A 16086-nucleotide genomic window follows, 5' to 3' on the forward strand; every position below is an offset into this window, starting at 1 on the left:
GTTCAGACACTGACTCATGGAGACTCAGCTAAGCCCACACAGAAATGAAATGGTTTTTGTGACACCAAACTTTTAACAGAGTAAGGGCTCCCAAGAGAGATGCTTCCAGTTCTATACCAACTCAAATCTCATATGCATTCAAGTTCTCTGGGTCTGTGTCATGAACAATGATGGTAAGCTGGAAAGAGTTTGTTTTGTTTTCTGTTCTACAGTTAGGTTGGCGAATGGATTAATGTGTTTTGTTTCCAGAACAAGATTGGGAAGAAGAAAGAAATTTTGTGTAGTCAGAAAAGTCAGATTGCACAAATGCATTTCCTGCTCTGAGCATTTGTTCATTTTGTTTTACATCGTACGTAATAGGTCTAATTCCAAAGGTGCAAAGTTGTTGGCTGTATAGATACATTGACTTCTTAAGTGGTTTGGTATGTGAATGACAAGTACTGTACAGTTCAAGCCTACGGGGTATTCTTGCAGCCTGACCAGGGATTGGTGGCATTTGTTGGATGTCTTCTCACATTACTGTTTCATCGTTAGCTCTTTAAGTTCAGAGAGGTCTCTAATACCTTTAGAGAAATAAATATGAAAGAGTAAGAAAATTACAACTCTTTTTTTCCCTAGAAGATTGGAATTAGAGGATGTATATCTCAATATGCAACAGCATTAGAAATTCTTAAACATTAAAAAAAATTTTAAACAAACAATGAAAACTTTTATCCAAAGTAATTGGGCCAACTTTAAAAATGAATGGGGGACTTCCCTGGTGGCGCAGTGGTTAAGAATCCACCTGCCAATAGGGAACACGAGTTTGAGCCCTGGTCCGGGAAGATCCCACATGCCACGGAGCAACTAAGCCTGTGCGCCACAACTACTGAGTTTAGAGCCCGCAAGGCACAACTACTGAGCCCATGTGCCACAACTACTGAAGGCCACACGCCTAGAGCTCGTGCTGCACAACAAGAGAAGCCACCGCAGTGAGAAGCCCATGCACGGCAATGAAGAGTAGCCCCTGCTCGCTGCAACTAGAGAATGCCCTTGCACAGCGACGAAGACCCAACGCAGCCAAAACTAAATTAATTAATTAAAAAAAAAAAAAAGAATGGGAGTTTGTTTTGACCTGCCACTATGTTCCCTTTTCTTTAGTAGTATATAGATTTTCCATTTAGTTAATTTTTTTTTTTAACCCTCAAACACTCTAAGTTACAGTATCATGTTTTCAATAATCGTGGGAACTTCACTGATCTGGGGGGCAGGGAGTCTTCCTCTCAGCATCCCTTGTGACCTCCCATTAACTTAAGGCATTTTTTAAGAGCTTTCTAGTCTTTATCACTTTACGTAAAAACAGGTTTGTATATAAACTAACTCTGGGCTGCCCTACATATATTACAGGAGAGTCAAAAATCTCTTTTGAGAGAATACCTCAGAGATATTGTGGGTTCAGTTCCGGACCACCATAATAAAGCAAATATTAGAGTGAGCCACATGAAGTTTTTGATTTTCCAGTGCATATAGAAATTATGTTTACACTATACTGTAGTCTCTTAAGTGTGCAATAGCATTATGTCTAAAAAAATGTACATACCTTAATTAAAAAATACCTTATGGGTAAAAAATGCCAACATCATTTGATCCTTCAGTCAGCTGTAGCAGTAACATCAAAGATCACTGATCACAGATCATCGTAACAAATACAGTAATAATGGAAAGGTTTAACTATTACCAGAATTACCAAAATGTGACAGACACGATGTGGGCAAATGCTATCGAAAAAATGGGGCCAATAGACTCGATTGACGCACGGTTGCCACAGACCTTCAATTTATAAAAAAAACAGTACCTGTGAAGTGGAGTAAAGCTAAGTGCAATAAAATGAGGTATAGCTGTATAGACAAATTCAGGGAGTCCTAAGAAGAAGGTTTAAAATACTTGTTTTCTGGATCTGCAGTGACGTTCAGCTAGAAGAGGGAGTCATTACCCTGGATGAATCAGAATTCCAAAAATTCTTCATGGCTGCCACCCTGTGCTGCATCGGACAAGGACAAATTTAATAGGGATAAATATAAAATCCATCCTACACCGGGGTCTCAAAAGTCAATTGCCCCAGGACAGAATAGGGAAGAACAGCTTAACTGCAGCCCTTGTGAATGAGAAGTTTCTGGGTGAGTCAGCACAGAATGTGCTGTGACTTAGAACTAAGCTAATTTGATCTGAGAATGTGATTAAACTTCTGCATTACTGTTTTTTGTTTGGTTTTAGGCAATAAACAGATTTAATTACCTTACACAACTAGAATTATAGAGGTAAGCAATTCCGGGTTTGGAATAGGAAAGCAATGTTGCCACCAAAGACCACGTTTCTCTCTTTCCTCTCTGCCATCTTTTTACTATTATTCTTCTTAAAAGACTTATTTTAGAGCAGTTTTAGGTTTAGAGTAAAATTGAGAGGAAGATGCAGAAATTTCCCATATACTCCCTCCCCCCACACATGCATAGCCTCCCACAGCATCAACATCACTCCCAGAATGGTACTTTTTTTTTTAACCAAGGATGAACCTACGTTGACACATCATAATCACCCAAAGTCCATACATTTACCTTCATATGCACTCTCGGGTGCCCCCGCTCTGTACCAGAAGACCACCCTTGAAGTGTTACATGCGCACTGGAGGCCACATGTTAAGGAGGAGAGTGTCTGTGAAACCATATCACGCAGAGAACATCCGATGGCTCCCGAGGAGGTTTAGTGTGGAGAAGAAGAGATTTCGGTGGACTTCATAGCTGACTTGAGATATTTTAGAAGCTTAATCTGCGTGACTCCAGGGACAGATGAGGGCATAGAGGTGGCAGGCAGTGGGGTTTTGGTACAATCTCAGAATTTTATGAAAAGTAAGAATTGTTCTCACGTAGAGGAGAGCTATCCTGCAAGGTGTAATGACTTCTGGGAAACCTCATGAAAGTGACTGTCGTCTTGTGTAGGTTTTTGTGGGATTGATTTTCTGATGGAATGGTATTAAGATTTGTACATTCATGAATAATTCCTGGGTAAATGACAGCTCATATTAGGAAGTACAAAGGTAAATATTTGAAAAATTAACTCGTCTCCAGGACCTCCTCCTTTCCTGTGGCAAAGCTACATTCAGAACGGGCAAGTGTAGGGCTTCCCTGGTGGCGCAGTGGTTAAGAATTCGCCTGCCATTGAAGGGGACACGGGTTCAAGCCCTGGTCTGGAAAGATCCCACATGCCGCGGAGCAACTAAGCCCGTGTGCCACAACTACTGAGCCTGCACTCTAGAGCCCGCGCGCCTAGAGCCCGTGCTCCGCAACAAGAGAAGCCACCGCGATGAGAAGCCCAAGCACTGCAATGAAGAGTAGCTCCCGCTCACTGCAACTAGAGAAAGCCCGCGCGCAGCAACGAAGACCCAATGCAGCCAAAAATATAACAGATTAAAAACTTAAAATAAAAAAAAAAAAAGCAAGTGTGAATGTTGTGAGGGGCTACATTCCCCTTGGCACATTTGTCCTCCGTCCCCACCAACCAAATGACCTATTTGGCCACCACGTTAGAACTGCACTTCATAAAATTTAGCGTGAATTATCTAATAGCAAGAAAAAGCCTTTGCCAAAAACCGTTTACCAAAGGCTTGGTGCATTTTTCTTTTTAATGGCACATAGCAGCAGCTCCTCCTAATGGCCTCCAGCTATATGCCTCCCCAGTAAGAAACATTATCCTCAGTACATGCTAAGCTACAACAGAATGAGGCAGCAGGGGAAAGCCTATCTGATCACTGCCTTGTGCCTCTTTACAGAAGCTTCTGGCGGAAGAGAGGTTTGTATCCATGGAAACGGACTCGGATGAGAAGCAGCTGCTCAATCAGATCCTGAACACCGTGAAAGTGACGCCTTCCCTCCACGAAGACCTGCAGGTGGAAGTGATGAAGGTGGGTTGGACGCGGCTCCCGGTTTGCGTCACTGGGACGGGAACAAACGCTGATGCTCCCGCCCTCATTGTTATCCTGAAAATGCCTCCGCGTGGTGGTTTGGAATACATGGTTATTATCCTCGCTTAGGATGCCCTAGAATAACCTTGATCGTTGAACGGAAATGACGACGATCATTTCTGTTCAACGTAAGTAAAAAGGTACGATTTCAATAAATCCGTAAGATTTTTGGCCTCATCTTGCGTATCAAATGTTGTTAGCAAATGTTTTTGTGACCGTTTGAGAGAATATATGTGAGTAGTTGAAGCTTGGGGTAGATCTGATCATTCTAGGCATTCTGCCTGCCTGTATATGGTAAAACAAAGACCTAATGATGTTTTGACATATACTAAGGTTATAGAATAGTCAGTTTAAGGGAAGGGAGACCATCCTTGGGAGCCATATCAGAATCACAGCTTTATTTCCGTCCTCAAATTATGTGAACCTTATCTCCCACATGGGATAGCGTCTCTGCCATCCCTTTCCCCCCTTTTTTCCCTCCTGTGAGTGAACAGTGAGTTGGGCAGAAAAGGATGGAAATCTCTATCCCAGAACAGCACCTTGGTCAGAGTAACATAGCTGGAACCCATGAGGTGGCTTTTGATCACGTCATCTGTCCATTTCCTCCCTAGAGGAGTGTGTGTAGAGAAATGTGTAAGAGTAGTTGCTGTCATATAATGGTTGATTTCTTCCTGGAAATGCACTGAAGGATTTTTATCTTCGATAGGAGACGTCACTTTTCCAGCTTTTAGTTTCTCCATTGAGAAGAGAAAAGATCAACTTCAATCATGACATTGTCTTAATGCCCTGCGTCTCCCCCTAGCCCTGTTGGTAGGTAATTTAGGGTAGTGATTAAGAGCTCAGACTTGGAAGCCAGCCCGTCTGGCTTTGAATACTTACTCACTTCCTAGTTGGATTTCCTTGGACAGATTCCTGAACCACTCTGTGCTTTGGTCTCCTCATCTGGAGAAAGGGGGAAATAGAAGCACCTACCCGATAGGACTATTGTGAGGATTAAGTGAGGTGCTAGTTGTAAGGAATTTAGCACAGTATCTGGCCCAAAGCAAGTGCTTTAGAAGTGTTGTACATTACTGTTTCTATTCCTACTACTTCTGCTACCACTGTGTACTGCTGCTGAGTCATAATCTCAGTGGGTGGGTCTAGGAATATTGTTATACGCAGTAAACACTGACAATCTCTGAGCTAGCTGATCTTTAAGCTCTCATTGACTTTAACTCTCTTTGATTCTGGATTATCCAGTTTTGCCTTATCCTTTGACATACATTGGGCAGCTGTGCGTTCCTAGGAACTGAAGAGTAACTGCCTCTTAGATTTGTTTTACTTTTCTGCTACCTCTGTGCCACCATTGAGAGAGGCAAGGCCGACTGCCATATTCATCGCTTTTATGACTTTCAAGTCTAGCCTGTTGATCCTTCGTCCACTAATAGGTCTCCAAATACTGGAGGTTGAGTGTTGATGTCATACTAAGAGACACACCTTACAGATTTCATATTATTCTGGAAATTCTCCCAGGAATACAGCTTTTCATGGAAAATAGGAATTTTTATTAAAAATTAAAATGAGAAAGTACCTATTCTTCTAGGAGCTATGGCAGGATGTTTAATGGTTATGTCAACAGAAACACCTGTTTTAAAAACTTACACTTGCTTTCTAATTCCAGCCCAGTGGTGCCTTCTGCTAGCCTTGCTGAGGACAGGAGTTGACACATGTTAGCTCTGCTGGAAATCCTGGAAAGCCTGTCTTAATGGACTTTCTAATGATACTATACTAGACTGTGGTACTTGTAGTTAATGTCTGGGAATAGGTCAGACATTGTCAGAAAAAAAGAAAAACAATAATCTGGGCTGCCATTCTTCATAATTAGATATCCAAAAGGTATTCAAAACATAAGGGCCTTTGGTACATGCTACTGTTTTTAAACATTTAAACATTGTTGGTACTGGGGAAAAAATATTTCAATTCACGATAAACCTAGCCTTAACACAGTTTTTTTGTAGTATACTTTTATTTTAGACAAACATTTTTGGCCAAGCAGCTAGGATATTAATGATGAGAAAACTGTACTTTGCAGTAATACTATTATTATTATTTTTAACATCTTTATTGGAGTATAATTGCTTTACAATGGCATGTTAGTTTCTGCTTCATAACAAAGTGAATCAGTTATACATATACATATGTCCCCATATCTCTTCCCTCTTGCATCTCCCTCGCTCCCACCCTCCCTATCCCACCCCTCTAGGTTGTCACAAAGCATTGAGCTGATCTCCCTGTGCTATGTGGCTGCTTCCCACTAGCTATCTATTTTATGTTTGGTGTGTATGTATGTCCATGCCACTCTCTCACTTTGTCCCAGCTTACCCTTCCCCCCCCTTATCCTCAAGTCCATTCTCTAGTAGGTCTGCATCTTTATTCCCGTCTTGACCCTAGGTTCTTCATGACCATTTTTTTTCTTAGATTCCATCTATATGTGTTAGCATACGGTATTTGTTTTTCTCTTTCTGACTTGCTTCACTCTGTGTGACAGTATCTAGGTCCATCCACTTCACTACAAATAACTCAGTTTCATTCCTTTTTATGGCCGAGTAATATTCCATTGTATATATGTACCACATCTTCTTTATCCATTCATCTGTTGATGGATACTTTGGTTGCTTCCATGTCCTGGCTATTGTAAATAGAGCTGCATTGAACATTTTGGTACATGACTCATTTTGAATTATGGTTTTCTCAGGGTATATGCCCAGTAGTGGGATTGCTGGGTTGTATGGTAGTTCTATTTTTAGTTTTTTAAGGAACGTCCATTACTGTTCTCCATAGTGGCTGTATCACTTTACATTCCCACCAACAGTGCAAGAGGGTTCCCTTTTCTCCACACCCTCTCCAGCATTTACTGTTTGTAGATTTTTTGATGATAGCCACTCTGACCCCTGTGAGGTGATATCTCATTGTAGTTTTGATTTGCATTTCTCTAATGATTAATGATGTTGAGCATTCTTTCATATGTCTGTTGGCAATCTGTATTTCTTTGGAGATATGTCTATTTAGGTCTTCTGCCCAGTTTTGCATTCGGTTGTTTATTTTCTTGATATTGAGCTGCATGAGCTGCTTGTAAATTTTGGAGATTAATCCTTTGTCAGTTGCTTCATTTGCAAATATTTTCTCCCATTCTGAGGGTTGTCTTTTCGTCTTGTTTATGGTTTCCTTTGCTGTGCAAAAGCTTTTAAGTTTCATTCGGTCCCATTTGTTTATTTTTGTTTTTATTTCCATTTCTGTAGGAGGTGGGTCACAAAGGATCTTGCTGTGATTTTTGTTATAGAGTGTTCTGCTTATGTTTTCCTCTAAGAGTTTGATGGTGTCTGGCCTTAAATTTAGGTCTTTAATCCATTTTGAGTTTATTTTTGTGTATGGTGTTAGGGAGTGTTCTAATTTCATTCTTTTACATGTAGCTGTCCAGTTTTCCCAGCACCACTTATTGAAGAGGCTGTCTTTTCTCCACTGTACATTACTGCCACCTTTATCAAAAATAAGGTGACCATATGTGTGTGGGTTTATCTCTGGGCTTTCTATCCTGTTCCATTGATCTATATTTCTGTTTTTGTGCCAGTACCATACTGTCTTGATTACTGTAGCTTTGTAGTATAGTCTGAAGTCAGGGAGTCTGAGTCCTCCAGCTCCATTTTTCGTTCTCAAGGTTGCTTTGGCTATTCGGGGTCTTTTGTGTTTCCATACAAATTGCAAAATTTTTTGTTCTAGTTCTGTGAAAAATGTCAGTGGTAGTTTGATAGGGATTGCATTGAATCTGTAGATTGCTTTCGGTAGTAGAGTCATTTTCACAATGTTGATTCTTCCAATCCAAGCATATGGTATATCTCTCCATCAATTTGTATCATCTTTAATTTCTTTCATCAGTGTCTTATAATTTTCTGCATACAGGTCCTTTTTCTCCTTAGGTAAGTTTATTCCTAGATATTTTATCCTTTGTGTTGCAGTGGTAAATGGGAATGTTTTCTTAATTTCACTTTCAGATTTTTCATCATTAGTGTATAGGAATGCAAGAGATTTCTGTGCATTAATTTTGTATCCTGCAACTTTCCCAAAATCATTGTATAGCTCTAGTAGTTTTCTGGTAGCATCTTTAGGTTTCTCTATGTGTAGTATCATGTCATCTGCAAACAATGACAGCTTTATTTCTTCTTTCCCAATTTGGATTCCTTTTATTTCTTTTTCTTCTCTGATTGCTGTGGCTAAAACTTCCAAAACTATGTTGAATAATAGTGGTGAGGTGGGCAACCTTGTCTTGCTCCTGATCTTAGTGGAAATGGTTTCGGTTTTTCACCACTGAGGACGATGTTGGCTGTGGGTTTATCATATATGGCCTTTAATATGTTGAGGAAAGTTCCCTCTATGCCTACTTTCTGGAGGGTTTTCATCATAAATGGGTGTTGAATTTTGTCGAAAGCTTTCTCTGCATCTATTGAGATGATCATATGGTTTTTCTCCTTCAATTTGTTAATATGTGTAGCATGTTGATTGATTTGCATATATTGAAGAATCCTTGCGTTCCTGGGATAAACCCCACTTGATCATAGTGTATGATCCTTTTAATGTGCTGTTGGATTCTGTTTGCTAGTATTTTGTTGAGAATTTTTGCATCTATGTTCATCAGTGATATTGGCCTGTAATTTTCTTTCTTTGTGACATCTTTGTGTGGTTTTGGTATCAGAGTGATGGTGGCCTTGTAGAATGAGTTTGGGAGTGATCTGCCCTCTGCCATATTTTGGAAGAGTTTGAAAAGGATACGTGTTAGCTCTTCTCTAAATGTTTGATAGAATTCGCCTGTGAAGCCATCTGGTCCTGGGCTTTTGTTTGTTGGAAGATTTTTAATCACAGTTTCAATTTCAGTGCCTGTGATTGGTCTGTTCATATTTTCTATTTCTTCCTGGTTCAGTCTTGGAGGGTTGTGCATTTCTTAGAATTTGTCCATTTCTTCCAGGTTGTCCATTTTACTGGTATATAGTTGCTTGTAGTAATCTCTCCTGATCCTTTGTATTTCTGCAGTGTCAGTTGTTACTTCTCCTTTTTCATTTCTAATTCTATTGATTTGAATCTTCTCCCTTTTTTTCTTGATGAGTCTGGCTAATGGTATATCAATTTTGTTTATCTTCTCAAAGAACCAGCTTTTAGTTTTATTGATCTTTGCTATCATTTCCTTCTTTTCTTTTTCATTTATTTCTGATCTTTATGATTTCTTTTCTTCTGCTAACTTGGGGTTTTTTTTGTTCTTCTTTCTCTAATTGCTTTAGGTGTAAGGTTAGGTTGTTTATTTGAGATGTTTCTTTTTTCTTAAGGTAGGATTGTATTGCTATAAACTTCCTTCTTAGACTGCTTTTGCTGCATCCCATACTTTTTGGATGGTTGTGTCTTCATTGTCATTTGTCTCTAGGTATTTTTTGATTTCCTCTTTGATTCCTTCAGTGATTTCTTGGTTATTTAGTAATGTATTGTTTAGCCTCCATATGTTTGTGTTTTTTACGTTTTTTTCCCTGTAATTCATTTCTAATCTCATAACGTTGTGGTCAGAAGAGATGCTTGATATGATTTCGATTTTCTTAAATTTACTGAGGCTTGATTTGTGACCCAAGATGTGATCTATCCTGGAGAATGTTCCATGCATACTTGAGAAGAAAGTGTAATCTGCTGTTTTTGGATGGAATGTCCTATAAATATCAATTAAATCTATCTGGTCTATTGTGTCATTTAAAGCTTCTGTTTTCTTATTCATTTTCATTTTGGATGATCTGTCCATTGGTGAAAGTGGGGTATTAAAGTCCCCTACTATGATTGTATTACTGTCGATTTCCCCTTTTATGGCTATTAGTATTTGCCTTATGTATTGAGGTGCTCCTATGTTGGGTGCATAAATATTTACAATTGTTATATCTTCTTCTTGGATCGATCCCTTGATCATTATGTAGTGTCCTTCTTTGTTTCTTCTAATAGTCTTTGTTTTAAAATCTATTTTGTCTGATATGAGAATTGCTATTCCAGCTTTCTTTTGATTTCCATTTGCATGGACTATCTTTTTCCATCCCCTCACTTTCAGTCTGTATGTGTCCCTAGGTCTGAAGTGGGTCTCTTGTAAACAGCATGTATACGGGTCTTGATTTTGTATCCATTCATCCAATCTGTGTCTTTTGGTTGCAGCATTTAATCCATTTACATTTAAGGTAATTATTGATATGTATGTTCCCATTACCATTTTCTTAATTGTTTTGGGTTTATTACTGTAGGTCTTTTCCTTCTCTTGTGTTCCTGCCTAGAGAAGTTCCTTTAGCATTTGTTGTAAAGCTGGTTTGGCGGTGCTGAATTCTGTTAGCTTTTGCTTGTCTGGAAAGGTTTTAATTTCTCCATCAAATCTGAATGAGATTCTTGCTGGGTAGAGTACTCTTGGTTGTAGGTTTTTCTCCTTCATCACTTTAAATATGTCCTGCCACTCCCTTCTGGCTTGCAGAGTTTCTGCTGAAAGATCAGCTGTTAACCTTATGAGGATTTCCTTTTGTGTTATTTTTCCCTTGCTGCTTTTAATATTTGTTCTTTGTATTTAATTTTTGATAGTTTGATGATATGTGTCTTGGCATGTTTCTCCTTGGATTTATCCTGTATGGGACTCTCTGTGCTTCCTGGACTTGATTAACTATTTCCTTTCCCATATTAGGGAAGTTTTCAACTATAATCTCTTCAAATATTCTCTCAGTCCCTTTTTCTCTTCTTCTTTTGGGACCCCTATAATTCAAATGTTGGTGTGTTTAATGTTGTCCCAGAGGTCTCTGAGACTGTCCTCAATTCTTTTCATTCTTTTTTCTTTATTCTGCTCTGCAGTAGTTATTTCCACTATTTTATCTTCCAGGTCACTTATCCATTCTTCTGCCTCAGTTATTCTGCTATTGATCCCTTCTAGAGAATTTTTAATTTCATTTGTTGTGTTGTTCATCACTGTTTGTTTGCCTTTTAGTTCTTCTAGGTCCTCGTTAAACGTTTCTTATATTTTCTCCATTCTATTTCCAAGATTTTGGATCATCTTTACTATAATTATTCTGAATTCTTTTTCAGGTAGACTGCCTATTTTCTCTTCATATGTTAGGTCTGGTAGGTTTTTGCCTTGCTCCTTCATCTGCTGTGTGTTTCTCTGTCTTCTCATTTTGCTTAACTTACTGTGTTTGGGGTCTCCTTTTCACAGGCTCCATGTTCGTAGTTCCTGTTGCTTTTGGTGTCTGTCCCCAGTGGCTAAGGTTGGTTCAGTGGTTTGTGTAGGCTTCCTGGTGGAGCAGATTAGTGCCTGTGTCCTGGTGGATGAGGCAGGATCTTGCCTTTTTGGTGGGCAGGTCCACCTCTGGTGGTGTGTTTTGGGGTGTCTGTGGCCTTATTATGATTTTAGGCAGCCTCTGTGCTAATGGATGGGGTTGTGTTCCTGTCTTGCTAGTTGTTTGGCATAGGGTGTGCAGCATTGTAGCTTGCTGGTCGTTGAGTGGAGCTGGCTCTTGGCATTGAGATGGAAATCTCTGCGAGATTTTCACCGTTTGATATTATGTGGAGCTGGGAGGTCTCTTGTGGACCAGTGTCCTGAAGTTGGCTCTCCCACCTCAGTGGCACAGCCCTGACGCCTGGCTGTAGCACCAAGAGCCTGTCCTCCACACGGCTCAGAATAAAAGGGAGGGAAAAAAGAAAAAAAAGAAAGAAGATAAAATAAAGTAAAATAAAATAATATAAAGTTATTAAAATAAAAAATAATTATTAAGAAAAAAATTTTTTTAAGTAATTAAAAAAAAGGACAGATCCCGAGGACAAATTGTGAAAGCAAAGCTATACAGACAAGATCGCACACAGAAGCATACACATACACACTCACAAAAAGAGAAAAAGGGAAAAAATATATATATATCGTTGTTCCCAAAGTCCAGCGCCTCAATTTGGGATGATTCGTTGTCTATTCATGTATTCCGCAGATGCATAGTACGTCAAGTTGATTGTGGAGATTTAATCTGCTGCTCCTGAGGCTGCTGGGAGAGATTTCCCTTTCTCTTCTTTGCTTGCACAGCTCCCAGGGTTCCGGTTTGGATTTGGCCCGTCCTCTGCGTGTAGGTCGCCTGAGGGCATCTGTTCTTCGCTCAGACAGGACGGGGTTAAAGGAGTGGCTGATTCGGGGGCTCTGGCTCACTCAGGCCGGGGGAGGGAGGAGTACGGATGCGGGGCGAGCCTGCGGCGGCAGAGGCCGGCATGACGTTGCACTAGCCTGAGGCGCGCCGTGCGTTCTCCCGGGGAAGTTGTCCCGGGATCACGGGACCCTGGCAGTGGCGGGCTACACAGGCTCCCCGGACGGGGGGTGTGGATAGTGACCTGTGCTCGCACACAGGCTTCTTGGTGGCGGCAGCAGCGGCCTTAGCGTCTCATGCCCGTCTCTGGAGTCCGTGCTGTTAGCTGAGGCTCGTGCCCGTCTCTGGGGTCCACACTTTTCGCCGCGGCTCGCGCCCGTCTCTGGAGCTCCTTTAAGCAGCGCTCTTAATCCCCTCTCCTCGCGCACCAGGAAACAAAGAGGCAAGAAAAAGTCTCTTGCCTCTTCGGCAGCTCCAGACTTTTCCCGGACTCCCTCCCGGCTAGTCGTGGTGCACTAACCGTTTCAGGCTATGTTCACGCCGCCAACCCCAGTCATCTCCCTGGGATCTTACGTCCAAAGCCCGAGCCTCAGCTCCCAGCCCACGCCCGTCCCGGCAGGTGAGCAGACAAGCCTCTCGGGCTGGTGAGTGCTGGTCGGCACCGATCCTCTGCGGGAATCTCTCCGCTTATGCCCTCCGCGCCCCTGTGGCTGCACTCTCCTCCGTGGCTCCGAAGCTTCCCCCTCTGCCACCCGCAGTCTCCGCGTGCCGAAGGGGCTTCCTAGTGTGTGGAAACCTTTCCTCCTTCACAGCTCCCTCCCACTGGTGCAGGTCCTGTCCCTATCCTTTTGTCTCTGTTTATTCTTCTTTCTTTTGCTCTACCCAGGTACGTGGGGACTTTCTTGCCTTTTGGGAGGCCTGAGGTCTTCTGCCAGCGTTCAGTAGGTGTTCTGTAGGAGTTGTTCCACGTGTAGATGTATTTCTGATGTATTTGTGGGGAGGAGGGTGATCACCACATCTTACTCTTCCTCCATCTTGAAGCTCTCTCTCCAGTAATATTATTATTAACATCAGGTGAAACTTTGGAGTTGGGGGTCTGACTGTGATAACCCACAAGTGAGGGCTCCATGATTATTTCCGATTTCTGAGATTTTAATTACTCATTTGGGCCTAAAGATATACACAACTTATAGCATATGGGGCTTAGAAATACGTTTTATACCCTTTCTCCATGCATGAGGAATTTGTATACCAACTTTAGTCATCTTCAGATGTGTGCACCCTTTTATCTTATAATTTTGTAATGCTTGTGATGACCGAGTAAAAACTTTAAAATAAGTCCTTGTTTTGCTAATATCATTACCACATTAAAATGCTTTTACCACTCTTCCTCCCAGAAATTACACACACACACACACACATAATATGTATATAGAGAGAGAGACAGAGAGAATATGAATTGGATGAGTCCTCAGATGGAAAGACTGGATTCCCATTATATATGAAGGGTATATTAATTTATTCTTGGCGCTTCTATGTAACTCATTCTGATAATAAATTATCTAAACTAGATATTTCTTGTAAAAATTCTCTAGTCATTTTATAGAAATATATTGTAGGAAAATCTTTTAAAATGTTATGTGGTAGACATTTTCAAATGTTGGTCTGAGTATACTATTCAGGAGAGATAAAGCCACACCCTGCAGTTTTTATTTATGTCTCTCCAACCATGGCATAGTACATTTTTATGACAAATGCTACGTGCTGTTTTTCAAAAAGCTGTCTCGTACATTTTACTCACACGTTGCTATCTGCTAGTGTTTATAAACATGAGAAATTGAGCCATGTCACATTCTTAGAAGTGTTGTAGCAATTGTATTAAATTCCTGGGGAGAAAATAACATGGTTCCGTCTTTTAGAGATTTCCCTGAGATTAAACAGAAAGTAGCTAATAATGAAACCCAAAATTCTGATGGTAGTGTTCTCATTAAGAAAGAAGGCCCTAGAATTTCAATTGGAGGGTTAAAAAATGTCAATGATACTTGCTTCTGACAAATTCAATAAGGATGAGGTTAGATCACTTAGTTATGCTAACAGGAGGGGGAGAAAAGGCAACTTTGATTTATGGAAATGGCTGTGGAACCCAAATAAAAATTTTACCGCTGAGCAAGTAGAGTGTCAGAACTGTAGATAATGAGGAAGAAGGTTTCTCTGAAGATGCATTACCTTTGAAATGGATTAGTAGATGGCAGGGAGCCACTTAATATTTAGGTTAAATACTTGTTCGCTTTGGTAACATTTTTCCCGTGGTGTGTGCCATTTCCGTAAATGCCGTGCAGACTTCATAGGAGCCAGGTACATAACTAATGACACCTGACTAGAGCAATTAGGACTTTTTTTCTCTTTCTTTCTGATGGATAATCTTTAGTGATGTTATTAACTGATACAGCTGGCTGACTCTTCAAAGAAAGGAGGGAATTGCGGCTGGCCTTCTGCCTCTGTAAGCATGTTAGAGATGTGAGCATCCTGTCTGGGGAGGGCAGCTGGCTTTGTTGGTAAGAAAGGATATGATGCTGGATACTGAGCAAGCATTTGATGAGCGTTCTGTTTTTGGACATCCTATTTTATGTGAGTCTTTAGATAATATAATTGAATATTGGTGGAATGCTTTACATTTTCAAAGGAGAAATGACGGGCCAATTATTTAACATTTATTATGCATTAGACACTGTTAAATACATTCACACTAAGATCACACAGCTAGTGAAATGGCAGGACCAGTATTTGAATTGTAATTCAGCCTAGGCTCAAACCTGTTTTCTTAACCAGTAGGTTACCTTGTCTTCTAAGTCTAGCCTGAAAGACGTAGATGGTTGTCATTACTATCCGCATTTTACAGATGATTGAATAGAAAAGATCAGTTACAGGCTAATAAGGGGCAAAGCTAGGAGTGGCTCAAAGTCCTGTGTGTTTTCTGTATCCTTCGATGACAGTGTATTCGCTCACTAGTTCTGTGAGCTAGATTCAAATATAAAGAAAGAATCCAAGTCTCTTTCCCGTCATATTAGCTCATGTCTCTGGGTGGTGGTGGTGGTGGTGGTGGTGGTGTGTGTGTGTGTGTGTGAGAGAGAGAGAGAGAGAGAGTTGGGGGAAGGAAGAGAATATCATTGAGGTATTTTTATATTTTATAACAAAAGCCAACCAAACATCTATAGAAAATGTAAAGGGGAGAGACTAGTGGAGAAGGAGCTTACTAACTGTAGGGCTGCTAGACCTAAGCTTCGGGATTTCCATTTAGAACCTGGTCCTACAGGGTACCAGCACGGCAATCACTGCCTCGGTCTGAGAGTAAGAAACAGGCGAAATGGAAGGACCATTTCTAAATCTCCTCTCAGTAATGTTTTAATAGCAAAGTCTTATATTTGGACCATTTACTCAAATGGTTACTTTTTATATCCCTAATTCTGGGCATTTGATCTTCTAGAGTGCCTTATAGAAGGAATGATCATTAGTAAAATTTGAAGGGGAAATGGTTGAATTGTCCTGCCTTCTCATAAGCAAGGAGAAATCCCTTCTTAGTCTAAAGCTACCAACTTAGAAGATTTGCAGCAATCTCTGGTATGAACAAAAAATCTGGTGTTTGATGAAAAATGTTTAATTTAGAATGTACCATTATTGGAGGTTAGCTACATTCTTACATATTATTTCCATACTTAATGCAGGGAAGTATCTAAAACGTGGTTCTGTGAACTAAATGGTTCTCAAAGAGCCCTCCCTCTTCCTGCTGCTAAGATCAAATGTTGATCATCTTTTTCCTTTGTACACATATAGAGAAAATTCTAAGTTTTCCTCCCAGACTTCTTTACCCTTTGGTATGAATGCATTAGACAGACAATAAAAATATATGAAAAAGTCAGAAGCAAACAATTGAAAACTGAG

General features: G+C 40.5%; 1 protein-coding gene across 1 annotated transcript in view; it reads left to right on the top strand.

Moving 5' to 3' along the window:
* ARFGEF3 (ARFGEF family member 3) overlaps positions 1 to 16086 on the top strand; it is a 184255-nt gene that overhangs the window by 44423 nt on the left and 123746 nt on the right. The window contains exon 4 of the mRNA XM_079938734.1: positions 3803 to 3934. Within this exon, the coding sequence (XP_079794860.1) occupies positions 3803 to 3934 (132 nt within the window). The remainder of the gene's footprint in view (positions 1 to 3802; positions 3935 to 16086) is intronic.

Source organism: Stenella coeruleoalba (genome assembly GCF_951394435.1).
Source record: "Stenella coeruleoalba genome assembly, chromosome: 12".
In the NCBI taxonomy this organism is placed as follows: Eukaryota; Metazoa; Chordata; class Mammalia; order Artiodactyla; family Delphinidae; genus Stenella; species Stenella coeruleoalba.